This window comes from Leucoraja erinacea, chromosome 34 (genome assembly GCF_028641065.1).
Source record: "Leucoraja erinacea ecotype New England chromosome 34, Leri_hhj_1, whole genome shotgun sequence".
In the NCBI taxonomy this organism is placed as follows: Eukaryota; Metazoa; Chordata; class Chondrichthyes; order Rajiformes; family Rajidae; genus Leucoraja; species Leucoraja erinaceus.
The window spans coordinates 8,080,526-8,108,353 of NC_073410.1; the positions used below are offsets into that span (position 1 = coordinate 8,080,526).

Sequence of the window (27,828 nt, forward strand, 5' to 3'; positions counted from 1 at the left end):
AGAATCATACAGTCATACAGTGTGGAAACAGGATTAGTACGATGTCTGGGATTATGGAGAGAAGGCAGGAGAATGGGGTTAGGATGGAGAGATAGATTGAATGGCGAAGTAGACTTGATGGGCCGAATGGCTTAATTCTGCTCCCATCACTCATGAACCTACAACCCAACTTGTCCACACCGACCAACATGTCCCATCTACACTACTCCCACTTGATAGCGTTTGGCCCATATCCCTCTAAACCCGTCCTATCCATGTACCTGTACCTGTGTCAGTCAGTGTTGGATTTGCACATTCTCTATGTGCATTACCTCAAGGTGCTCTAATTTCCTAGCACGTGATGAAGAAGTGTGAATTGGAAGGTGCATTTTACCAGCTGTAGGCTGCCCACGACACATAGGTGAGGGGGTAGAATCTGGGAAGTGGTATTGCAATGTGGGGCGAATATAAATGGATTATTCTAAATATTATTCTAAATTAAACAGACTTGGCAAAAGTTTCGTATTAATGGTGCTTGAAAGCTTGCACAGACTCGTCAGACACATTTCCATGCAGCATGGCCCTGTGTTTAAAATAATGTTCTCCTTTTTAGAATAATTCCCGAGTCATTCATTGCCTCAAACAAAGGAAAATATAGGCTGCCTGCCCAGCTGCCTGCTCTGATCAAGTTCCTTGTCTAGTTATTTGATGTTTTACATCAGCAAAGCACATAATAACCATTCATTCACTAGTCTGCACTTTAAGACGTAGCCATACATTTGATAAACAGCTTCATCGGATTATTGCATGAAGTAATATGTTGGAAATAACCAGTCAGGGAGAATCTGTGGAGAGCGTTTCAGGTGATCAGATGAAGTATCATTGACATGAAACACGAAGGTTGTTTCTCTCCTGAGATGTAGAAACAAAGAACTGCAGATACTGGATAATGCACAAAAGGACACAGAGTGCTGGACTAACTCAGCGGGTCACTCAGCATCTCTGGAGAACATGGACAGGTGATGTCTCAAAAGGGTCTGGATCCAAAAGGTCACCCATTTGTGTTTACCAGAGATGCTGCCTGACCTGCTGAGTTACTCCAGCACTTTGTGAACTTGTTCTCTCCACAGATGCTGCCTGACACGTTGAGTGCCTTGTTCACTTCAGATTTGCAACAGCTGTTTTTTTGTTGCTATTCTTGCACTGAGGACATGTGTTTCAGGAAGCACAAAGGAAAAACAATTGTGAACAATGCAACATTTTTCCAATGCATATTCCATTTACAGAAGGGACAACTTTTCTGTGAAATTGTCAGCAGAGCAAAATCTTGAAAAGATTCAAAAAATTCAAACCACCAGATAGCTTATTGAACGAGATGTTTGTCCTAGGTGAGGGACAAGAAGCACCTGTCATAGCATCCTCTTTGTGTTGTTCACTGCATCCAAAATTCAATGCACGCAGCTGGGACAAGTGTCTAAAATAAACCAAGGGAAACTGGAAATAGTTTTTCGAAATAATGAAAGGATCATGCAGAGAAGATGTTTCCATTTGTTTAAGAAGGAACTGCAGATGCTGGAAAATCGTATTGATTTCGTACACAAAAGTATTGGAGAAACTCAGCGGGTGCAGCAGCATCTATGGAGCGAAGGAGATAGGCAACGTTTCGGGCCGAAACCCTTCTTCAGACTGGCCAGTAAGATCAAAAGAAGTGCCTGTGAACACAAGATGGCCAATGTGCAATTTAGGACCAACTTCTTGACTCATAGAATGGGAGAATGCAGAACTTGCTAACAAAGGCAGTGGTGGCTGGTGGCAGGGATGTACTAATGGATTTACTGGAGTAAATGCAGGAGAAAGAGAGATGCCGATAGACTTAGGTGAGCGAAGCACAAATGTACACACGGAGTGGAACAGTTTTCATGCTGCACATTCTCTTATTCTATTTAAAATTAGAAAGGACAATGAAGGCCATTCAGCCCTCAAACTCCTCATCCTATACTATCAAATTGTAATCTTATTATTGAACCAGCTGATCCCACAGCTTCCACTTCATTGTTTCCCCAGAAAGTACAAACTCAACGATTGGCTCAGTCCTACTCAAAGATTAATTGAGTGCAGTTCTATCGGAGGTACCAGGTGCCAGAATGGGAGGCACAGAAAGATCAACGCAGCATTCAATGAGATGGTAAGTTGTGAGCCACTTCTGTATATCCTGTCTCAGGATGGAATTAGGGACTGGAAGGTAGAGAGGCCAAATAAGATTTATCATTCTTCCTGAGATTTACAAGGAATGGGAGTTCAGATGGGCACAGCACATCTAGAATCAACGGCTCAGCATGAAGCCATGACCTGGCTTCCTCCCAACAACAACTTGTATTTATGTGGCAACTTCAAGGTGGTAAAACCTCCTAAGGCACTTCACAGGGGCATGGTCAAACAGAACCTGACATCGAACAAGGTGAGGGGAGGTGAAGATCAGACAACGAATAGCTTAGTCAAAGAAACAGCATGCGAATGGAGCTGAAGTGAGGGAATTACAGAGATTGGGCTCTGCAGCTGAAGGTATAAACTCCTATGAAGGAGCTGTTTAATTTGGGGATGATCAGGCAGTCAGATTTCTAGGAACATATCTGAGTGTTGTAAGATGACCTATGATGTGGAAGGGTAGGGCTGTCGAGGAATTTTAACATAAGAAAGGAATTTTAAATTTGAAGCACTGACATCATTTAAGAATTGAACGCTAAACTAGTTCACTAGTTCACCCACATATGATGAAATGAATAAACAATAACATTCATCAATTCTGATGCAGTGTCTCGATCCAAAACCTCGATCATCCCTTTCCCTGCACTGATGTTACTTGACCTGTTGAGTTCCTCCAATAGTTTTTTTTTCATTGAAAAAAACATCCTACCCCCTTTGGATTCATTAGAATTATTTATCATCCATGTATTGGTCTGGCCTGCAAATATGAAATATTCTCTGCAATCTGCCCGATCAAATCCTCTCGCTATTTAAACTCCCCTTTTTCTTTTGCATTGAAACGAGCCCCAGATTTAATTTAGTTTAGTTATTCCGCGGAAACAGGCCCTTCGGCCCACCAAGCCCACACCAACCGGCAATCCCGCAGATTAACACTATCCCACTAGGGACAATTTACACTTATACCGAGCCAATTAACCTACAAACCTGTACGTCTTCGGAGTGTGGGAGGAAACCGAAGATCTCGGTGTAAACCCACGCGGTCACAGGGAGAACGTACAAACTCCGTACAGACTGCTCCGCAAAGACTATTCAATCTTTCTTGACAAGTATAACGCCTCGGTTTTGGAATGCTTGATAATTTCTAATTTAAAAAATATTAATTACAACCACTTTTTGGAACTACCGACAAGACAATAACACAATTAAAAATAAAGCCAAGTGTTTGATATTGCCTTGCCATCTTTACACCAGTTCACTTCCGATAATGACTCCAAAGTATCCTGTGTGGATTCCAATAATCACTGGGTCATTTGAGACTGATAACGTTACACTTCCTTACCTAAGTATCTCCCTCTCACCTGACATCAGTCTGAAGAAGTGTCTCGACCCGAAACGTCACCTATTCCTTCTCTCCAGAGATGCTGCCTGTCCCGCTGAGTTACTCCAGCATTTTGTGTCTATCTTCAGTTTAAACCAACATCTGCAGTTCCTTCCTACAAAACACTGGCATTTGCAAATTATTCCACTTAGTCAGCACGCATTAAATTCCATTTTCAGTCAAACATTTGCAAAATAAAATCTGTCACAGATCAAGAAAAACTATTCAGCATTGCTGCATTTTCCATACTCTAATACATCAAATGGCATGTTAATAAAATATTACCCAAACAAGTGCAGAAATAATATCATTTTTCCCAACACCTTCCTCTTAAACCCCCTCCCTAGTCCTCGATTATTCAAACATTCAGTTCATTAGCGCAGTTGAACACAGGCTGTCAAGATGTAGTTTGCCAGACTAGGATTTAGGTTTTTGCATCAGTGGAGATTTCAAATTTTCATTAAAATCCATAATAAAGTGAAAGGAAAACAGGGCTTGCTGTGTATAGTCATCCTTTTAAATACATATTGGCAGCAAGTAGCTGTTTGTCGCAAAGAGGCTAATAGATGATTTGCCTCTACTTTGTTTTCAAAGGTGACAACCAGCATTGTTGCTCAGGAAGGAAGGAAGGGCAGCCACAGAAGCAAATGTCATAATGACAGACAATGCAGGAAACCCACTGCAGGTCAGGCAGCATCTGTGGAAAGACAAACGGTTAACGTTTCAGGTCCCTGAGCTTGGAAAGGGAGTAAAACATTACTTTTCAGTCGCGAGTAGGTGGGGGAAGGAAGGGAGGAAGAAAGGTAATATCTTGGATGGAGAGAGACCAAGAGGATTCATGGAGGCAGGCACAAGCACATTATGCGTAGGAAGTTCTGAAGATGCTGGCTTATACTGTAGACACAAAGTGCTGGAATAACTCTGCGAGTCAGGCAGTATCTCTGGAGAAAAGGAGTAGGTGACGTTTCGGGTCGAAACCCTACTCTCCAGAGATGCTGCCTGACCCGCAGAGTTATTCCAGCACTTTGTGTCTATCACAAGTACATTATGTTTCTGTGTTGGTGTAATGTGCTGTAAATAGTCAGGCTGTGGGATATGCCTAACATGGCAGAAAATAGGAATAGAAATAGAAAAACAGTGCCAAAGTCATGGCTGATACAGGTTCTGATACAGACAGGAATAAATGGTGAGCTACCTATTGTTGGAGAATTCGATATTCAGTTCGGAGTGCTGCCCAGGCAAAAGATAATCCCGCTCCTGGAGATCGCGTTGACTCTGTTACAACACTGCAGGAGGCCATACACAGGAGAGGTCAGAGTGGCAGCAGGGCAATAAGCTAAAGTGGCAGGCGTGGAATCTCAGGGTGACTCCTATAGACAGAGCAAAGAGAATGTAACCCCATGTAGAAACACAGAACTGCAGATGCCAAATATACAACAAGTGCTGGAGTAACTCAGTGGGTCAGGTAGCACCCTAGAGAGCATGGATAGGTGACGTTTCGGGTCAGGACCCTTCTTCAGGTTGATTGTGTGGAGGTGCGGGGAGTGGGGTGGAAGAAAGATTTTTTTTTTGAAAGCTAGGAGGGGCGGGACAAAGCATGGCAGGTGACCGGTGAACACAGGTCCCAGGGCCAGTCATACCCCCACCAAACACACAAATGTTTTTGGAGACACAAAGAACTGCAGATGCTGGAATCATGAGCAAAACACAAAGTGCTGGAGTAACTCAGTAGATCAGGCAGCATCTCTGGATGGAACAGAAAGGTGACAATAGACAATAGACAATAGGTGCAGGAGTAGGCCATTCGGCCCTTCGAGCCTGCACCGCCATTCAATGTGATCATTGCTGATCATCCCCAATCAGTACCCCATTCCTGCCTTCTCCCCATATCCCCTGACTCTGCTATCTTTAAGAGCCCTATCTAGCTCTCTCTTGAAAGCATCCAGAGAACCAGCCTCCACCGCCCTCTGAGGCCGAGAATTCCACAGACTCACCACTCTCTGTGAGAAAAAGTGTTTCCTCGTCTACGTTCTAAATGGTTTGGGAGCATTCAAAGTGTTTGATGCCTGGCACCCGCCAATATAGTTATCAGTTTAGTTTATTGAGCCTGGCAATACTGGTTGTAAGAAGTTTTTTTTTTTATAATAGAAAATATTTATTCAAATATTAAAATATTCGGCACGGACTTGTAGGGCCGAGATGGCCTGTTTCCGTGCTGTAATTGTTATATGGTTATATGGTTATATACAGTACAGTAAAAAAACGAAACAGAACCCATAATACACGACAAACGATAAATTACTATACAACTATGTTACATTCCTTGTCAAGGATGCATTCAACCCCCCGCGGTGCTCAGCGGTCCCAGGAATCTCCCAGGGCGCCCGTGGACAGCGCGTAGTTCCTCTCTAACACCACCCGGGCACGGACGTAACCCCGGAAAAGGGGCGGGCAGCCGGCTCGGGCAGAGCCCTCTTCGGCCTGGCACCGTGGCTCGCGGATGGCCAGCTTGGCCAGGCCCAGGGGCAACCCAACCAGTGCATCCTCGGCATGAAGCAACAAAGTGGAGTGGGTCACTCACAGACACTATAGGACTTGGCAGTCCGGTTGCTAAGTGGAGTTAAAAAAAAGATTCTTGGATAGCTGGAAGAAACATTATCAAGAAGGATTTGCACGCAGGATGAGTAAATGGGGTGATGAGAAGTAAATCATTTTCTATGCGTCCAGTCTTTAAGCTCCATGTCAGCCTCTACACCACCTTATATTTTGCATCCCTTCCATCCGTATGAAGAATGACGATAGAATCATTCATCTCGGAATCAGGCCTTTTGGCCCATCAAGTCCATGCTAACCATTAACCGTGTATTTATAATAATGTCATAAGTGACAGGAGCAGAATTAGGCCAGTCGGCCCATCGAGTCTACTCTGCCATTCTATCATGGTTGATTTATCTCTCCCTCCTAACCCCATTCTCCTGCTTCTCCCCAAACCCCCTGACACCCGTACTAAGCAAGAAGTTAAAAAAGTTTTAATAATCCCACATTCATCCCGTTTAACTCATCTGTACACTAGGGGGGATTTTCAGTGCCCAACTAACCTGCCAATCTGCACGTCTGAGATGTGGGAAGAAATCCAAGGGAAGATTGTGCAAACTCCACATGGAAAGCACCCAAGTATGATTGGAAGGGTTTCTTAACTTTGAGGCAGCAGCTCTCCCATCTGTGCTATTGTGCCGCGCCTTACATGCTTAACCAATATTCCTCTGACTACTTATTTCTTATTAAACTCATCAAGTTTGAAAGATAACATTCCCACCTCTCGTAAAGAGGTGGCTCCTCAATTGAGTTATTTTATATTCACTGGCCTCCCATTCTTGAAATCGCATTTTCAATCTCCCCCTCGTTCAAATGACATCATAAATTCAAATATCGTGGTTCTAAAATATTCTATAAAAATATGTGCAGAGAACACAAACCAGAAACATTTGTAGGATTATGCAAAGTTTATACAGAAGCCAATAAAAGTTACTCAAAAGGAAGGAAGACACAAAATGCTGGAGTCACTCAGCGGGACAGGCAGCCTCTCCGGAGAGAAGGAATCAGTGACGTTTCGGGTCGAGACCCTTCATCAGATGCTTCATCTATTCCTTCTCTCCAGAGATGCTGCCTGTCTCACTGAGTTACTCCAGCTTTTTGTGTCTATCTTTGGTTTAAAGCAGCCTCTGCAGTTCCTTCCTACACATTACTTAAAAGGAAGGTGGTTTGATTAGGTGCCATGAGCCTGGAGTGTAACTAACAATGTCATTCCGAAAGCTTAATTTTGTCATATATTTAACGGAGCAAACTAATGCAGTCATCCATTTAAGCATTGTGGATTTCCAGACTAATTGTGGACAGCCATGCAGATTTGTTCTGAAATGTTTGTGCTTAAATAATTAAAATGATGCATAGTCACTTTATCTGATTATACGGCTGAGTCTCCAGGTTTTGAATTAGCTGGAGTAAAAATTGTCAAAATCTCTTGCTAATGCACTTGATCCATGCCCAGCAGAGATTATCACAGCAAAGAGAAACAGGGCAAAAATAATAAATTAGATAAAAAGTGAGTTATTAGAAAGGAAAATGGTTGAGGGCAGCTTTTTTTTGTTTGGAAAGGTTGTTATTGTACATTGGGATCCCATATGATTGGGGCAACTTGCTCGCTTATGTTAATAGTCCTTCTTGAGGTGCACAGGGAGCATAGTGGGAATTTGCAGACGATGCCAACATTCAACTTACAGTGCATTTTTAAAAATAGGTCAACACGGTGGCACGTGGTAATGAATGCATCCGAGTTATGTATTAGGTTTGAAACAAAGACTGCAGCAAAGACCAAAGCAACCTGATCCGAGTGCAGCATCCAATATCTCAGTGATGTTCAGATTTCGGCTATTCACGGCTGTTCCTGTCTCGGGGATCCAGTGTCAGCCGTGGATCAATAGGCAGTGCTTTTTAGTTTAATCTAGAGATACAGTGCGGGAACAGGCCCTTCGGCCCACCGAGTCCGTGCCGACCAGCGATCCCCGCACGCTAATGCTATCCTACGCACAGTACTGACAATTTACAATGAAACCAAGCCAATTAACTAGAGTGTGGTTCTGAGCTATTGTCTACCTCACTGGAGACCCACGAACGTTCTTTAACCCAACTTTACTGCACTTCATCTTGCATTGAACATCATTCCCTTTATCGAGTATCCATATACTGTGGATTAGCGTCAATAAATCATTGATTATTGAGGTTGATTTGGTGGGCTGATGGGCCCGATTAGTATACTGTATCACTAAGGGAGCAAGCACGAGGATGGGGGTCCAAAGAAAAGGTGGTCATTTGTCAGCACAGCTCAGTGACTGCCCTCTTGTTCCCAAAGGAGAAGTTTGCATGGACTAGCCCAGTATTATATATACGAGTTCTGAATCCAATCTCAAACAGAGAACTCCAAATTGGTTTGATACACACATGCAGTAATGCAGGCAGCACATTTCCTGCCATGCATTATTAGTATCTGCTGCATGGTCAGAATTCAAACCAAAATGTGGGTGTTGGCCAACCAGGCTCCATAAAGTTATTCTATATGCTCAGCTTCAACATTCCGGGGTGTTTTGCATACAAATTGGTCCAGGAACTACTGCCTGCTTCAAAATTCCCAGAAACACTATATATAAATTTCAAAATACAAGTACTCTGAAATTCTAAAAAAAGAGCAAAAAAAGGTCAATTCCATTACATTCCTTTAAACAGCCTGAACATCAAACTAAGCAGTCAGATCCCCGATAAAAGGACATCGCGCATTAACAGCGTCTAGTGGAACAGACATAGAGTCTTTTTGGATTGCAGTCTCGCCAGCAGTTTACATCTAATTTGACAGTGCAATAGGAAAAGCAACACTAACTCATTAAAGTCAGGAATGTGTAGGAAGGAACTGCAGGTGCCGGATTACACCGAAGATAGACACAAAATGCTGGAGTAACTCAGCGGGACAGGCAGCATCTATGGAGAGAAAGAATTGGCGATGTTTCGGGTCAAGACCCTTCTTCAGACTGATGTCAGGGGAGGGGGCAGGACAGGAAAAGAATGTAGGCAGCGACATAAGGCTTGTGGGAGAAAAGGGGAAAGGGATGGAGAGAGAAAGCAAGGGCTACCTGAAGTTAGAGAAGTTAATGTTCATCACGCTGGGGTGCAAACTACCCAAGCGAAATATGAGGTGCTGTTCCTCCAATTTGCACTGGGCATCACTCTCACAATGGAGGAGGCCCAGGACAGAAATCAGGTTTGGACAAGCGAGTCTTCCACCACAATGCGTTTGGTCCATATCCCCTCATACCTGTCCTATCCATGTACCTGTCAAACAGTTTCTTAAATGTTGGGATGGTAAAGAAGTTACGTAGAAGCTTAGAGCAAGAATTGGACAAAACATCATCGGTTGAAGCTTAAAGGGCCTGTTCCACTTGGCCGTCATTCGCGCATCATGCAGATGGCGCACGAAGATTTTGTACATCACCGCACGCTGCTGCGCGTCACTGCCTATGTCATCGCACACCGTGCGTGCATAAAGAGCACCATTCGTGCATCATGCATCGTGGCGCGTAAATGATGACACGTATTACGCACAAATGACAGCCAAGTGGGACAGGCCCTTTAGTGACTGATAACTCTCCTGTGCAGAGATGCTAATATTCACTGCAGTGATTTAAGATACAACTCTTGACTTTCCAGTGTTAGCATCTACTTCCCGGCATTGGGGAGCGAATAACAATTCACTCAAAGCCTCTACTCATGTGTGTCATGCATCACAGAATACACACAAATGCGTAATTTGAATTACTTTAACGTGTACTGACTGCATTACCTCCCGGCTATCGAGTTTAATTAATCATGCTAAAAACCTGCAGAGATCATGCCAGAAGTGGAAATGCTTTAGTGGGGATGTCAATGTGCATCAAACACAGTGGCAAGAACTAGTGGGAAGTGTGTGCCAAAAGGCAAACACTCAATAAACAAACTCTTCTCCTGTCCAATACCCAGTGGGGAGTACAGTGGTTGCAGTGTCTACATCTCTATAATGCACTCAGTTTACTTGCCTGGTCTACTCTGGCAGCTCCTCCCAGACTTGCAAAATCCACACACATCACCTCTATATTCCCCTCTACGCACATACTATTCTGGATTGGAAATGAGTTCCTATTTAATTCACCACCACTGTCTAAATTCTGAGACCCATTCTCCTGGGTGGGAATACCTAGGACTCTGAATGTTGAAGATCAAACCCATTAAGTTAATGAACAACTTCTCTTTTGAGAAGCAAGGAGAGAGAAGAATTACATTTCATGTTTTTCTTCATTCCTTACAAATCCGATTCAGATTCAGATTAAATTTTAATTGTCATTGTCAGTGTACAGTACAGAGACAACGAAATGCATTAAATGCTATGTACGGCAGTGATCGCAACTTCTACTGAAGTGTGGATGGCCGTTGGCTCATTAGAAGCTCATCTGCCCTTTGACAGGTCTAGTTTTTGGTCCTGCTGGGGGTCCACAGCCCCCTCCTCACCTGGCAAACCAGGTGGGGGAGACGGTTTAGTCGCCGACTATCCGACCATGGAGCAGGTAGCACGGGATTACATGGTACCTGTGGCGGGGGGAACCCAGTTCCAGAGCAATTGCAATCGATAACCTCAAGATTTGACATTGTATTCTGTTCATTATTTCTCGTGACTGGCAACGAAATGGCCATTCGGGCAATGGATCAATTGGCAACTTGGATCGGAGATACACGCAAAAAGCTGGAGTAACTCAGCGGGTCAGGCAGCATCTCTGGAGAAAAGGAGTAGGTGACGTTCCGGGTCGAGACCCTTCTTCAGACTGAGAGTCAGGGGAGAGGGAAACGAAAGGTATGAAAAGATACAAGGAACAAAAGAATAAGAGCTACAAAAAGGTCTTGGATTCAGATTGGATAGAAGATCTTGATCTATTCCACCAACCATAGTGGGATTTACAATCGTACAAGACGTCCCAAAAACGCTGATCAACAGTTTAGTTGATGAGAAGTCATGTTGCCTTTTCCGCTCCAGATTCACAATCTTTCCAATGTCTTAGAGGAAATGTTGCAGCAGATAGCCATATTTTTTTATTAATGGAACTTAGACATTGAGCGAGCATGGACTGTGGGCAGAAGCTATTGGATATCACCAACCTGCAAATAGAAATGGTGAGGTCCAGTTACTGGCAGCCTAACAGCCTACACAAAAAAAAACCACAGAGAGCATGAGAACCAGGTTAAATGGAATTTTTTTTTCTATATCAGATCATGGCAGGTGAGACAAAGCGCAGGCTCGACGATCGCTTCGCTGAACACCTCCGCTCAGTCCGCCTCAACCTACCTGATCTCCCAGTTGCAAAACACTTTAACTCCCCCTCCATTCCCACTTTGACCTTTCTGTCCTGGGCCTCCTCCATTGTCAGACTGAGGCCCAGAGCAAATTGGAGGAACAGCACCTCACATATTGCTTGGGTAGCTTATACCCCAGTGGTATGAATATTGACTTCTCTAACTTCAAGTAACCCTTGCTTTCACACTCTCTCCATCCCTCGCCTTCCCAGTTCTCTGACCAGTCCGACTGGCCCTGATCACATTTTATCTCTGTGTGCTTTGTTGTTACCTTCTGCTAGCTAACAATGATCTATTCTACATTCCCCCCCACCCCCCGCGACTGTCAGTCTGAAGAAGGGTCTTGACCCAAAACTTCCCCCAATCCATCTCTCCACAGAAGCTGCCAGTCCCACTGAGTTACTCCAGCATTTTGTGTCCATCTTCATACTAGTGGACTGGTCATCTTGAGGCCTTCACTAGACTATCAATGCGACGGGCTTAAATCCCACCAAGACAGTGGGATAACTTGGATTCACCTAATAACATCAATCTGGGACAAAAAGCCAACCTCAGTGATGATGACAATGGAACTATCAATTTGTCAACAACTATCCATAAAGTTCTACCCATTTCACAACCGTGGACCAGACCCTCCCCACCCGACTATAAAAAGCTCCACACTTTTTACATTAGTTCAGTTTAGAGATACAGCGCGGAAACAGGCCCTTCGGCCCATCGAGTCCGTGTTGACCAGCGATCCCTGCACACTAACACTGTCCTACACACACCAGGGACAACTCACATTTCATGCCAAGCCAATTAACCAACGTTAGTGTACATCTTTAGTGTGTGGGAGGAAACCGGAGCTTCCCGGAGAAAGCCCACTCGGGTCACGGGGGGATCGTACACTACAAACTCCGTACAGACAAGCACCCGTAGTCAGGTTGAACCCGGGTCTCTGGCGCAGTAAGGCAGCAACTCTATCACTGCACTGCCACGCCACCCTAGAACAATGTATTCAATGGTTAAAATGGCCCTGAAATGGCCCAGCAATTCACTCAGTGGAATAAATGTTGCCTTTACCAGCAATTGTACACACAACCCATGACTGAATTTAAAGCATTAATCTACACACATTACCTTATGGGCACAAGGTATGATTCACTCCTGCATCATTGGCCCAGGTAAATGGTGTTAACGTCCCTGTGTGTGTCAATCCCTGGACAGTACGACTCTGTGGCTAATTCCCTCTCTCAGTTAGCTCAGTGTTTCTGTCCTCTGACAAAGATATAATGGCTGAATGACTGTTGTCAGTGCGCAGACATGTTTGCCATGGGGAGCAATTGAGCCAGAAAAACATTGCACTTTCTCAAAAACAAACGCTGCACAGGAAAATGGAGAAATCCTTCAGTTCCGTTTAGTTTATTGTCACATGCACCGAGGTACAGTGAAAAACTCTGTTGTTGCATGCTATCCAGCCAGAGGAAATACGGTACATGATTACAATCGAGCCATTCACAGTGTATACGGGAATAATGTTTGGTGCAAGGTAGAACCAGCAAACTCCGATCAAAGATAGTCCCAGAGTCACCAATGAGGTAGATAGTAGTTCAGGACTGTTCTCTAGTTGTGGTAGAATGGTTCAGTTGCTTGATAAGAAATACTTGAAGTAGTGACAGGGACATGGGATTGTTCCAGTGAAATGCTGATGCACGGGAGATACCTATGGGCTCCTAGAGTCTCAATGGATCGCAATGCATTATTAAATCCTTGGCCATTCGCTCTTAAATAGCTTGGTGCGACATTTCAAAGAATCTTTTTGGTTGGTACAGCGCACAACAACTTCTTGAAGAATGAAATAGAATTCACTGGAGCGTTTCAGAATGAAGAGGGAGAGACAGGCATCCTCTCTTTAGGACGATTCATTAAACACAGGAGGGAGTTGAGATATTACAAAGGAGGGAAGAAATGGCCTCAGAATTGGGAGGCGTGAATAATAGTGTTGACTATTGTTTGATTTAGTTTAGAGAAATAGCGCAGAAACAGGCCATTCAGCCCACTGAATCCACACTGACCAGTGATCCACACATCCTTCACACACCAGTAACAATTTTACATTCATACCAAGCCATTTAGCCTACAAACGTGTACGTCTTTGGAGTGTAGGAAGAAACCGAAGATCTTGGAGAAAACCCACGCAGGCCACGGGGAGAACATGCAAACTCCATGCAGGCAGCACCCATAGTCAGGATCGAACCCAGGTCTCTGGGGCTGTAAGTGCCGCAAAACAGCAACTCTACCGCTGCGCCACAGTGCGTGTGGTATTGCACCTCCCCCCCATCTCTGTAATCTCTTCAGCTCTCTCGGGCATACCTGAACCACTCTTTCACTAGCAGCCACGGCTTCAAGTAATTGCAGAGTGTTGTGGATGTAGTCCTGTCCATCACACAGACCAGACTCCCCACCATCGACTCCACCTACACCACGCCGACTCGGAAAAGCAGCCAACAGAATCAAAGACTCGGCCAACCCCGGTCAGTTCTCCTTCTCCCTGCTTCCCATCGGGCAGAAGGTACAGGCGTTTGAAAGCACGCACCACCAGAGTCAGGAACAGCTTCTTCATCTCTGGTATCAGGCTTCTGGGGTGAAGGAAAGAGCGTTCACGTCGCGGCCCTGTTTCCACCAGTCCACCACCACGCACAAGAAGCGGCAAGTCAGACACCATTGTATGCAGATGCCGAGAAGTGTGGACTCGATAAGAAGATCGGGCTTCTGAACCGTCCTTCCATAAGCTATTATCTTGTCTGATTCACCTCTACCCCATTGCGAACAGTAGACTTTGTCTTGGGATCAGGTGTGCTCCAATGCTGAGAACTGTACTCTGCACTCTGTATATTGCCATATAACCATATAACCATATAACAATTACAGCACAGAAACAGGCCATCTCGACCCTTCTAGTCCGTGCCGAACACGTATTCTCCCCTAGTCCCATATACCTGCGCTCAGACCATAACCCTCCATTCCTTTCTCGTCCATATAACTATCCAATTTATTTTTAAATGATAAAAACGAACCTGCCTCCACCACCTGGAAGCTCATTCCACACAGCCACCACTCTCTGAGTAAAGAAGTTTCCCCCTCATGTTACCCCTAAACATCTGTCCCTTAATTCTCAAGTCATGTCCCCTTGTTTGTATCTTCCCTCCTCTCAGTGGGAAAAGCTTATCCACGTCAACTCTGTCTATTCCTCTCATCATTTTAAAGACCTCTATCAAGTCCCCCCTTAACCTTCTGCGCTCCAAAGAATAAAGCCATATTTGCCTTAAGTTTAGCTTGATTGTATTTTTGTGTGTAGTATTATCTGATTTGAATGAATTGCATGGAAATAATGTTTTCCGCTGACCCTGAGCACACTTGACAGTAAAGAACCCAAACCTGAACCTTCAGTTGCCAAGGTCCTGTGTTCTGCGATTCCCGATTGAAACCCCTCTCTTTTAAGACTGAGAGCCTGTTTGACCGTTTTTGATGACCTGACCTCATATGTTTTGTGTGTATCTTTGTCTTCTTAGGATGCATTCAAAAGTAGCATTGAATATAATAGTGTTGATGAAATAGTTATTTAAACTGAACAAGGCAACTACGAGAATATTTAATCTAATAAATCTTGTATTAAGAACATGGGCTGATGACTATGTTAATACCAAGTCACTAATAAATATATAACCATTTATGAATAGAACCAGAACTTAAAAATATAATTGTTTTGGAATCCTGGCATTCTGGTCGTTATCACCAATCCCACCAGTGTAGGGTGGTACTGCCATCTGCTGGTCAGAACCACATACAACGGAGACATGTTCAATCCTTCAAATTCAACTACAACAGAAGTTAAACACTGAGGATTGCAAAGTATACAAATTGACAACTTTAAAATTATTGAACAAATACTAAGAAATAATTTACTCATTGACGTGGCTGCAGCAACCCAGGTTCAGCCCTGTCATTGGGCACTGTTTGTGTAGAGTTTACTCTTCTTCCTGTAACCATCTTACAGGCCTGTCCCACTTTCCCGAGCTATTCACAAATTCTCCCGAGTTTTCAAACTAGCAGAATGCTCGTAAGGAGTCCGTGGAAATATCATAGCGGCTCGTTACGCCAGTCGTAGGTACTTGGGGGCATCAGGTAAGTCGGGACGTTTTTTCAGCATGATGAAAAATGTCCACGTGTATAAAAATAGCCCCGAGTACTTACGGCTGGCATAACGAACCTCTACGATATATCCACGAACTCCTACAGCCTCCTACGGACTCGATACAAACATCCTGCGAGTTTGAAAACTCGGGGGAATTCGTGAATAACTCGGGAAAGTGGGACAAGCCCTTCAGTTTGCTCAGGTTTCTTCCAGCATCACGGGGTCAGCAGGTTAAGTAATCCAGCTGTACTTCCCTCAAGTGTGTGGGTAAGAGACGGAGTTGAAGGGAATGTGCTGAGAAATGAAATGAGATTAGCATCAAATGAGTGCTTGCTGAATGGCACAGTCTTGATGGGCTGAAGGGCCTCTTTCCCTTCTGTTTGGCTAATTGAATGGTTTGTGATGTAGCTAGGGTCTAATTTGACTGAGTGGGGGAGGACTGAGTAGAGATAACGGGCAGGTGCTCATAATCATTGCTAACGGCTTCCTAACAAGACCCTGTGTTGGAACCTCAACCATTCACACCTTTCTGCAAATGATGGTGAGCATGAAAATTACGCATCCATTTTCTAACGACAAAGGCCGACAGATAGCACCATAAGCAGTGGGAGTGGAAGCTTTAAATTGCAGAAGAAATTAATAGAATGGATAAAACTGTGGCAAAATGCTACATCATCAAACGTCAGTGTCATCAAAGACCCACACCATCCTGGCCATGCTCTCATTTCACTCCTACCATTGGGAAGAAGGTATTCGGAACCAAGGATCACAGTTTCAGAATAAGGGGTAGGCTATTTAGGACTGGGATGAGGAAAAACTTTTTCATCCAGAGAGTTGTGAATCTGTGGAATGCTCTGCAGCAGAAGGCAGTTGAGGCCAATTCACTGGAGGTTTTCAAGAGAGTTAGATATAGCTCTTGGGGCTAACGGAATCATGGGATATGGGGAGAAAGCAGGAAGGGGTACTGATTTAGGATGATCAGCCATGATCATATTGAATGGTGGTGCTGGCTTGAAGGGCAGAATGGCCTACTCCTGCACCGATTTTCTATGTTTCTATTGAGTCTGAAAACAGTGACCTCTAGGTTCAAGGATAGCATCTTTCCACCAACAATCAAACTCTTGAAGACTACACAACTAATTAAACTACGACTACGGATTATCTTGAGTGCTTCAGATTTACTGTGCAATAATATTGGGTTATTCATTTATTGTTATTTTTTATTTATTATAGGTTGTGTTTTGTGTTAGTGACCAGCGATCCCCACACACTAACACTACACACACTAGGGACAATTTAGCCAATTAGCCTACAAACCTGTATGTCTTTGGAGTGTGGGAGGAAACCGGAACTCCTGGAGAAAACCCATACAGGTCACGGGGAGAACATACAAACTCTGTACAGATAGCACCCAAAGTCAGTATTGAACCCAGAATTGTGTTTACAGACCTATTATGCTGCATTAAGAATTTCACTGTTCCGTTGCTGGTACACATAAGGCTGTGAAAATTAGGAGCAGCAAAGATTCAAAGAGATTTAAGGTTATGTACATAGATCGTTAAGATGTCATAAGCAGTGCAGCAATTTATCAGCAAATGCACATATCCAGAGGGCTGCAACACAAAACCATAGTTCAATCAGACAGAGCACTGTGAGGTTATCCATTCAGAAGAATAGAAAAGGGGAATATTGTTTTAATAAAGAATGACACAGTATGTTCCTACGCAGAGGTATCTGTAGGTCCTGGCATTTGAAATGAAGCATGAACAGAGCATAAGACATGAACATAGAGCATGGAATGAGGAAGGCAAATAGAACGTGGACCATCAGTGCAGAAGGGATGGATACAGAGGGAAGGAGTTTTTCTACTACCATACAGGGGGCTGGCAAGATCACTCCCTGAACATTACATGCACTAGGATTGTTTTATGTAAAGGGCACACTTGCTTTAGAAGCAATTCAAAGTTCATTAAGTTGATTCCTGGGTTTAAGAGGTTGGAGTTGTGTGGGATGCTTACATAGAAACATAGAAAATAGGTGCAGAAGGGGGCCATTCGGCCCTTTGAGCCAGCACCGCCATTCATTGTGATCAAGGCTGATCGTCCCCTATTACAGGATAGCTTATACAGAATGGAGTCGCGAGCTGACTGACAGACGAGGTCAAGTATGAACATTTCCACTGTGGGTTCATTTACAATGGGGCATGGCTTCAAAACAAAGGGGGTTAAAAATCTGAGCCAGATGAGCTAGTGTTTCTTCCCATCGAGAGTTGAGAAACCTGAGGAGCTGGAATCAATAAATACATTCAAAGCCGAGATAGATTTTTGTTCTCTGGGATGTCAAGGGTTAAAGGGAACTGGCCAGGAAATTGAGCTGGAGCCATGATCTCATTCAATAGTGTAGCAGACTGAAGCAGCCAGGTTGTTTAATCCATCTTCAGTGCTTGTATTCCTGATGTGAGAAAAGGTACATTGGCTTCCAATGGAGAGCAATATAGATTTTTCCGAGCGATACCTGTACGCCAACATTAAAGATGAGAAGAGGTCACACTAACAGGTGCCAAGCTTTTCAGAGGTGAGGTGAGGAAGAGCTGCCACTCCCAGAAGATGGGGAACATTTGGAACTCTTCACATTAAAGCTGGAGGAATTGCTAATGTTCAGCCTGAGGGCATTGGCATTGAGTAATTGAAACCATGCTGCCCTCTTGTGGCAGAATATATGCAAAACCTTTGTATTCATCACTGCAGCAGTCTGCACCATCAGTAACTCATTACTACAACCCTGCCTATAATTCTCAAACCACGCAAGTTGGAATGAGTGTAGAGAAGATTTAGTTTAGTTTTTTTTTAGAGATACAATGCAGAAACTGGCCCTTCGGCCCACCGTGTTCAAGCCAACCAGCGAACGTCGCACACCAACGCAACACACACTAGGGACAATTTAGCCAATTAGCCTACAAACCTCAACCAATAAACCTACAAAGACATACAGGTTTGTAGGTTATTTGGCTTGTAAATAAAAATGTCCGTAGTGGGTGTAACATAGTGTTAATGTGCTGGGATCGCTGGTCGAAGCGGACTCGGTGGGCCGAAGGGCCTGTTTCCGCGCTGTATCACTAAACTAAACTAAACTAAACCTGTATGACTTTGGAGTGTGGTAGGAAAACCCATGCAGGTCACGGGGAGAACATACAAACTCTGTATAGAGAGCACCCGAAGTCAGGATTGAACCCAGATCCCTAAGGCAGCAACTCTACCGCTGCGCCACCGTGCCAATCTCACATGGGGCGTTACCATCAAAGATACAAGCGGAGCTCCTCTAGTATCTTTGCCTACTGTGTACGAGGCTGTTTGCTGGGCCTCAACTATGGGGAGGGGTTGGCCAGGCTAGTTCTGTATTCCTTGGAATGCAGGAAGATGAGGGCTGATCTTATGGAGGTGTATAAGATCATGAGGGTGAATGCGCAGGGTCTTCTACCCAGAATATGGGGACTTAAGAACTAGAGGACATAGGTTTAAGGTGAGAGGGGAAAGATTTAAGAGGAATCTGAGGGGCAACTTTCTTGCACAGAGGATGGTGGGTATGTGGAATGAGCTACCAGAGGAGGTAGTTGAGACAGATACTATTACAAAATTTTAAAAAAGCATTTGGACAGGTTCATGGATGGGTAGGATTTAGAGGGATATGGGACTACACGGGCAGGTGGGACTAGCGTAGATGGGGCATCTTGTTCGGCATGGGTAAGTAGGACTGAAGGGTCTGTTTTCTGCGGCAGGCATGACTCTATAATACTTCTCAGAAGGACAGAGACAAGTATCAGTGGGAAAACATTTTGGAGATAGCGACCATAACAAAGTATATTTCAATGTAGCCATGGAAAGGTTAAGGATAGACAGGAGGTTAAGGTACTGAACGGGAAGAGAGGTGGGTGGGGAGTGCTGATTCATATCTAAAGTCCAATATTTAGGCCACGGCTGGAGTACAGTGCACAGTTCTGGTCACCACACTAAGAGAACATGACAGCCCTGAAGAGACCACAGATTATTATCACCAGATATTGCCTGAGTGAGAATTTCAGGGATGAGGTGAGATTAGGGAGGCTATGAGGTGGTGGTGATGGGGAATGGAGCGGGGGAGGGCGAGGAGTGACCCAACTGAGGAATACAAAGTTTGCGGAGCATACAACAGATCGGCAATAAAAAATGTTTCCCTGAAACACAGGGGTCTAAAACCAGAAGTCACAGGCTTGAGCAAAACACAGAGTGCTGGAGTCACATAGAGGGTCAAGCAGCATCTCTGGAGGGAATGGATAGATAATGTTTTGGATCTGTACCCTTATACCTCAGGTTCATACCTCAGTCATAGGTTTAAGATAAGGTTGGAGATTTAGAAAGAATCTGAGGAAGTTATTTTTCCCCCAAATCAAAGGAAATCTGAAATGGGTAAGTAGTGGAGGCAGAAGCTCTCATTATATTTAACAAAAATATCTGGATGGCAAGTACTAACAAACACCTCCAAGGCATAGAAAGCTGTGTGCAATATGTTGGGGGTTTTTTTGCAGGAAGCTTACAGAATAAACAATATACAGTAATGATAATTACAATAGCAAATGCCATAGCAACCGTGCCCCTGGATGGTGATGTTCCAGGAAACCAAAGACCAGTGTTAATCTAGGTTTGGGTAACTGCAAAACACAGACACCATCATTACTTTGTGATCTTTCTCAATTATACAGGGGCTGCGTTTAGTTTAGTTTAGGAAGGAACTGCAGATGCTGGTTTAAACCGAAGATAGACACAAAAAGCTGGAGTAACTCAGCGGGACAGGCAGCATCTCTGGAGAGGAATGGGTGACGTTTCGGGTCTAGACCTTTCCTCAGACTGGTTAGGGATAAGGGAAATGAGAGATATAGCGATCCTGCCTGTCCCGCTGTGTTACTCCAGCTTTTTGTGTCTATCTTTAGTTTAGTTTTGTTTGTTGTCACGTGTACTGAGGTACAGGGAAAAGCGTTTTGTTGTGTGCTAACCTGTCAGCAGAAAGATAAAACATGATTACTATAGAGCCATTTACAGCGTAGAGATACTTGATAAGGGAATAACATTTGGTGCAAGGTAAAACCAGCAAAGTCCGATCAAAGTTAGTCTCAGGGTCTCCAATGAGGTAGATAGTAGTTCAGCACTGCTCTCTAGTTGTGGTAGGATGATTCAGTTGCCTGATAACAGCTGGGAAGCTATAAACTTTAATCCTTTTGTGCATGGGATGCTAAAACACAGCGGTGGGAAAGCGTGCAATTGTTTATTGATCACTCTGAGTGATTTACATTGCTGATTATTGAATAACAGCTAGTACTGCTTCAGTGAAACAAGATGTGAGATGCATTTGTCTGCAATCAGCCACAAGTCATTAACTAATCTAAGCCACCTCTGTCCATTTTGACTTCGGCAACATTGCCAGACTCCACACCATTGAACCCACATCTTGGCCACCACAGGGTGAGACCATTGCAAAACACTCCCGCTGAGCCTTTCCCATCCCACTCCCAGTAAATAAAGCCATTCTATCTCCACAGACTATGTCCTGACTGAGGGTCTCCTCTATCATATTGACCCTGTCCTTCTTCACTCACAGCTCATTAAGAATAAACGCTTTGGTTTAAAAATATATATATTTGCCTTTCCAAATCTCTCCAGGTTCTCAATCCTCTTCCTGGATCTCCCCATCTCTCCTCTTCCTGCCCCCAATTCCCCACACCAAGGGTGTAGACATCTCCTCAATTCTGATCCTGACTGCAGCTGCCAAGACTCCAGACTCTGAAATTCCCAGCCTCAACATCACCAGCTCCCCCTCCACCGTTACCAACACTCCTTTAAGAAAATCTCACACCTTCAACAACACTTTTAGCCATTGCCTTATTATTTCCTTCTACAATTGTTAGCTTTGTCAAGAACCTGGAGCATTTCATAATGTTAAAATATGCTTTAAAATTGAATTTGCTGTTGCTCTTAATATCTGCAACCAAAAACACAAAGATAGTCAGCATCTTCTGCAAGGTAATCCTGCCAGAAATCCTGCATGTAATCCTTGCACTAACACTTTTCTTCAAAAGCTTCCCCCAAAACAATTATTTTTTGTGATTAACTCAAAAGTGCTGGAGTAATTCAACGGGTCAAACATCATCTCTGGAGGACATAGATAGGTGACATTTCAGGTCGGGACCTTTGAAAAGTCACCTATCCATGTCCTCCAGAGATGTTGCCTGGCCCGCTGAGTTACTCCAGCACTTTGTATTTTACTCAAGATTACAGCATCTGCAGTTGCTCGTGCCTGCTTTTTTTTGTGGCTGTGCATTCTGGCACATCCTAAAATAGACTGATTTACAGCAGCCAAAAGCATCACATGCAGACACCCTTGGACTACAAAATAAGCACTGTCCCAAACACACCTCTCCAGACAGATCCAACACTCCCCTCTCACTATGAAACATCCTGTTGCATTTAAACCTAATGAGTACAAGGGCAGTTTTTTTTTTTTTTAATGTTTTTTTAATATTTTTTAAAACCAGGTTTGCTGTCAGCAAATTTCATTCAAAGGGGCAGTCCAGCAATGACAGACCCTCATACAGACCATCAAACACCCTCACATGAGTGGCGATGGAGCTATGTATGAATAAGAGTAGAGGGAGAGGGGTATAACGGCAGCACCACAGAATGCAAAGGTACTAAGAATTCATTAAAGAGTATTGCACTGTTATTGCTTTGTATATAGCTTATCAGAAATACAATTTATATTTCAACTAGAAAGTTAGACATTGTTTTAAATTCCTTTTGTAATCAAACAACACCAATAATATATATTTTTAAATAAGCAGAATACTCCACACACAAGCTTTTATCATGGATGGTGAGAATTGTTTAGCAGGTGGGGGGGGGGGAATAGTTACTGAAGACATGAATTCAATTAAAAGGGCCATGCATCACATAAACAGGGAACTTTGTACTGTAGATGTTGTGATGCAGTCATTGGATAGAGACCTGCCCTGCCACAGCCTGCGAGGACCCAACCTTAGGTGTCCTTACATACTGCTTACAAGCAAACTCTCTTTTGCAAACAACAAGAATGCAACCATTTTGATCGTAATTGGCGTGAGTGCAATTGCAATCTTTGCGGGTTCGGGCATTTGTTTTTTTTAAATGGTTCGTTTGTTGGTGAAACACACACACATTCCTTTCTCTGTCTCTCTCCCTCTCCCTCTGTCCCCACCCACACTGCGTTGCTTTACCTGTTGTGCATGAACACTGACTGGTCTTCCCTGCCGCCACACTGCAGGTCCAGTGTAAGTGACCGTGCTTGTATCAACAAGCCCAGCTGTCAGCTGCCGGGTTCGGAGCCTGGACTCGCTGTGAAATCCTCGGGGCCGGGCCAGCGTGAACGGCGGAATTGCAAATGGTAAGTATTTCGCACCTTGAATCTGCGTCTGATTTTTTTTGTTTTTTTTTTAAAGATTTTACAGCTTCAAACGTGCGACAGACATCAAAGATGTAAAAAAATTAAAAAATCACGGTGCGCATTGGAAAACAACAGTAGACCCGAATAGAAAGCAGAGCAAGTTATTTCAAATAAATGTGGAATCTACCGCCTTGAAGATGCATTAACATTAAACACTTCTTGTTATGCAGCATCTCCCGAGAAAAGGAACAGGTTAAGTTTCGGGTCGAACCCTTCTAAAAGTCACCTAGTTCCTTTTATCCAGAGATGCTGCCCGAACCGGTGAATTACTCCAGCTTTTTGCGTCTATCTTAGGTGAAACCAGCATCTACAGTTCCTTCCTCTCCATCTTGTTAAAGTGAGTTTCTTTTAAGATCTGCTGACTGACAACGGATTGTGGAAATCAATCTGACTTAGTGTCAGTTTTAGCCCTTCATTGATTCCAGTTTGATACAGTTTGACATCCACTGAATGTGCTGGGGGGTGGGGGTGCGTGGTTTATTATCCTGACTACATTGCTGCATGTGTTGGAAGGAACTGCAGAAACTGGTTTAAACCGACGATTGACACAAACACCTGGAGTAACTCAGCGGGTCAGGCAACATCTCTGGAGAAAAGAAACAGCTGACGTCTCAGGTCGAGAGAGACCCTTCTTCAGATCTTGCTGAAACATCACCTATTCCTTCTCTCCTGACCAGAGATACTGCCTGACCCGCTGCCTTGTGTGTCTGTCGTGCATTTCTGCACGGTTGCTGGTCGGTACAGGGTAAATGTCTGCGTTCAGAGCATGTAAAACGTGCTTACTCTTATTGGCTTTCTTTCTGTGAGGGACACAGAGGTTCGTCATGTACTGATAACGCAGCGGTTGCTGTGATACTTGGCCGATGCGAGCACCATCGGGTTTGTTATTTTTGGGTAGGTAAGTCCAATGATCGTGGGGCTGTGTATTTACTCCAAGTCAAATTTTAACAGGGCCGCAAACATTTACAGTCTTTGCACAGAGATAACATTGTGGAACGGTTGCAGACAACTAATTGAATTAAGCGGCTTTGTTGATCGGTTGGGGTGGGATGTTTTGGGGGGGGGGGGGGGGGGGGTCGGGCAATGTGGCCATACTTAAATCAAAGAGTGAAAAACACACAGAGTAAATGCTGGGGACATTCAGCAGGTTGACCCTATCCACAACAACAACAACAACAATATCCTCTGACTGATAGACACAAAATGTTGGAATAACTCAGCGGAACATGCAGCATCTCTGGAGAGAAGGAATGGGTGAGGTTTTGTGTTGAGACCCTTCAGACTGAAAGCCACAAACATCCTCTGATAGGCTTTGGAGAAACCTTCGACGGTCATTTCTTTTCAAAATGTAGGTGGTAGAGTTTTCCTATATTCCAATCCAAAAGTAAACTCTAGAAATCACAACATTTGTACAAAAAACATAAATGTTTGACACTAAAGCTTGTAATGTGTCACCTCTCTCTACATTTCACATCTTGTGAGCGTCCATCTAATGTATCGGAATAATGTGTCATTTGGTGTCTGATCCTATTCCTTCAGAATAGAATATAAAATACAATGTTGCAACTTGGTAGACAAAAATGCTGGGGAAACTCAGCGGGTGCAGCAGCATCTATGGAGCGAAAGAAAAAAGACAACGTTTCGGTTTTCGGCCCGTAAACGTTGCCTTTTTCCTTCGCTCCATAGATGCTGCCACACCCGCTGAGTTTCTCCAGCATTTTTGTCTACCTTCGATTTTCCAGCATCTGCAGTTCCTTCTTAAACATGTTGCAACTTGGTATACTTGCCCAGTGATCTCCCCACAGCCAACTTGAAATGCATCTACACTCTTCTGCTGAACTCTCTGACTAGCACACTCAAAGATTGAAGGTCTGCTGGAACTGATCAGTGTTGTCATCAAATCAGTCTGATAATTAGATACAGTATAGATGCCACAATGTGAAGGGGTCAGGATGTCCCAGAAACTCCACCCAGTTGAGATTAAAGTTAGTTTGATATATGTAAATTAGTGCAAATGAGAGTGACCAGATTCAGGAACAGCTTCTTTCTCTTATCAGCCAACTGAACGGTCCTTCCATAAACTGGGATGTTGTCCCGATCTCCCAACCTGCCTCATTGTGGACCTTGCACTTTTATCCATCTGCACTTACACTGTATATGTAACACTCTAATATATTATGCCATTCTGGGATGTTGCTCTTTGTTCATAAGATCAAGGACCAGAATTCAGTCATTCGGCCCATCCACTTTACTCCTCCATTCAATTGTGGCCGATCTATCTTTCCATTTCAATCCCATTCACATGCCTTCGCCCCACAACCCCCGACATCCTTGCTAATTAAACCTGTTGTAGATGGGTATAGTTCGATTGTATTTGTGTGTGGTACAAATTGACTGAATACCACAACCAAAGCTTTCAACTGTATCTCTCTACATGACAATAATAAATCAGTACAAATAGGTGGATGTGATCGCAAGTTCCTACAAGTGGCAATGAAATGCATGGCCAACTTAATGTCTTTAGATGATGTTGACCTGGCAATAAAAATGGGCCAGGATACTGAGGCTTTATCTGCATAAGCACAGCCGGTGGGTATTGTATTAAAACCAATCTTTCGTGCATCTGATCGCCAATTTATGTTTTCTAGGCAGGAAAGGCGCACAGACTGAATCCCGAACAGCGTGAACAGCTGCTCCCCAACCTCCGAGCAGTGGGCTGGGCTGAAGTAGAGGGCAGAGATGCAATTTACAAGGAGTTTGTCTTTAAAAACTTCAACCAGGTGATGTTTTATCAGTGGTCGAATGCTCAGTAGTAACATGCTGGTTTTCCAAATAACATCCACTTAAATGTTTATATGGTTTTTTTTAAATAAAGGCTTTTGGTTTCATGACGAGAGCGGCCTTACAGGCAGAGAAAATGGATCACCACCCAGAATGGTTCAATGTTTATAACAAGGTAGAGATTTCCAGAATACCTTTCACATTTATAAAAGACATGAAAAAGGGCTTTACCTTTGCTCAAATAAAGGGTCAAATTTTTTTGAAACACAGGAGCAAATTAATGTGCTAAGTTCCCATAGACAGCATTGCAACATTGATCAGAACCCATGTTAAGGAATAAAAAGGTTGTAAACACTCATCAATACAGGCAGCATCTGTGGGGAGGGAAGCCATTAGTTTCATTTTGACCTTGTATCAGAACTGGGAGAAGTAAAAAAAAAAAAAAAAAACATGTTCTATGCAGTAAAGGGATAGGATGAGCTGTAGAGAATGAAAATAATCTGTGTTGGGGCAGACAAGGAGAATCAGATGTCGGATGATGTTGGTGTCTCCTGAGAGTGGTTGGGGAAAGCCCGTTAGTTATAGCTGAAGAAATGGTAATGAAGGAAGATTGTGCTGTAACTGAGTTCCTGAAATATTTGTAGATTAATTGGCTTTGGTAAAGATTGTAAATTGTCTCCAGTGTGTAGGATAATGGTAGCATACAGGGATTGCTGTTCGGCGCAGGCTCGGTGGGCCGAAGGGCCTGTTTCCATGCTGTATCTCTAAATTAAACCCAAGGAATGCTGGAAATGCATGGAAATTTCATGTCTTGGAACACAATCTGTCAACTCAGAAAACCACAAGAGAGGACAACCATATCACTGGAAACAGTCACAAAAAGTTGCAGGAACTCAACGGGTCAGGCAACAACTCTGGAGAAAAGGAATGGGTTACGTTTCAGATTGAGACCCTTCTTCAGACGTATCACTGGAACCTTGTTTTCTTTGCAGGTCCACATAACTCTGAGCACACACGAGTGTGGCGGGCTCTCCGAGCGAGACATTAAACTGGCAACCTTCATGGAAGAGGCCATGGTTGCTCAATGATACCCAAGGACATCACCCGTTGTCCGTACCAAATCAACAAGTGTATGAGGTGGCGTTAAGCTCATTACATGTGCATTCCATCAACATATTTCAAAGGCTGGTGTTTGTTTTTATTGAACCATCATCTATTAATAGAATCAAGTTGTATTCAAATCTGACTGAACAGAACTGGTTTACAAGTGGCAGTATTAATGTATTGTGAGCGAAATGTGCCTTGTATCAATAAAATAATGACTCTGTTTCATTCATACAACATACTTGTCATGTAAACACCTCTAGCATTGAGGCATACTTGATGTAACATTTCACTATGGAAGCAAATGATCAAAATATAATCTAAAAAGCAGGAGCAGAATAGCAAACAAAAGGCCAGTGGATGTTGTTCACTTGGATTTTATTAGATGAGGTACATGAGGCTGCTGAATAAAATGAGAGCCCATGGTATTAAAGGGAAGCTTGGCTGAATGGCAAAAGGCAGAGACTGGGTGCTTTTCATAGTTGGGTGTCGGTGACTATTGAGAGAGGGAGTGGGAGATGAGGCAGAGGTTCACTTGCACCTCCTCCAACCTCATCGACTGTATTCACTATTCCAGGTAGGGATTCCTATATATCGGTGAGACCAAGAGCAGACTCGCCGATCGTTTCGCTGAACTCCTCCACTCAGTCTGCCTAAACTTACCTGATCTCCCGGTTGCTAAACACTAACTCCCCCTCCCATTCCCACACTGACCTTTCTGTCCTGGGCCTCCTCCATAGTTAGAGTGAGGCCCAGTGCAAATTAGAGGAAC

General features: G+C 43.8%; 1 protein-coding gene and 1 long non-coding RNA gene across 3 annotated transcripts in view; one reads left to right on the forward strand and one right to left on the reverse strand.

Moving 5' to 3' along the window:
- The window catches only part of LOC129712966 (uncharacterized), a 38,552-nt gene extending 15,470 nt beyond the window's left edge, over positions 1-23,082 (reverse strand). Inside the window, exons 1-2 of one of the 2 annotated variants that reach the window (XR_008726164.1) lie at positions 22,945-23,082; positions 3,543-3,687 (exon numbers count right to left, since the gene is read on the reverse strand). This is a non-coding gene — a long non-coding RNA (uncharacterized LOC129712966). The remainder of the gene's footprint in view (positions 1-3,542; positions 3,688-22,944) is intronic. The other variant, XR_008726165.1, reaches the window with a different exon arrangement.
- On the forward strand, positions 22,919-27,293 carry pcbd1 (pterin-4 alpha-carbinolamine dehydratase/dimerization cofactor of hepatocyte nuclear factor 1 alpha). The gene is made up of 4 exons (XM_055661774.1): positions 22,919-23,111; positions 25,820-25,951; positions 26,047-26,127; positions 26,945-27,293. Exons 1-4 carry the CDS (start codon positions 23,109-23,111, stop codon positions 27,038-27,040), a joined length of 312 nt encoding a protein of 103 aa, XP_055517749.1. The 5' UTR covers positions 22,919-23,108; the 3' UTR covers positions 27,041-27,293.
- The last annotated feature ends 535 nt before the right edge of the window (positions 27,294-27,828 follow it).

Coding starts and splice junctions, on each gene's coding strand:
- pcbd1 (XM_055661774.1), top strand. Junction 25,952..26,046: donor TCTTTAAAAACTTCAACCAG/GTGATGTTTTAT, acceptor TTTTAAATAAAG/GCTTTTGGTTTCATGACGAG. Junction 26,128..26,944: donor GGTTCAATGTTTATAACAAG/GTAGAGATTTCC, acceptor TTTTCTTTGCAG/GTCCACATAACTCTGAGCAC.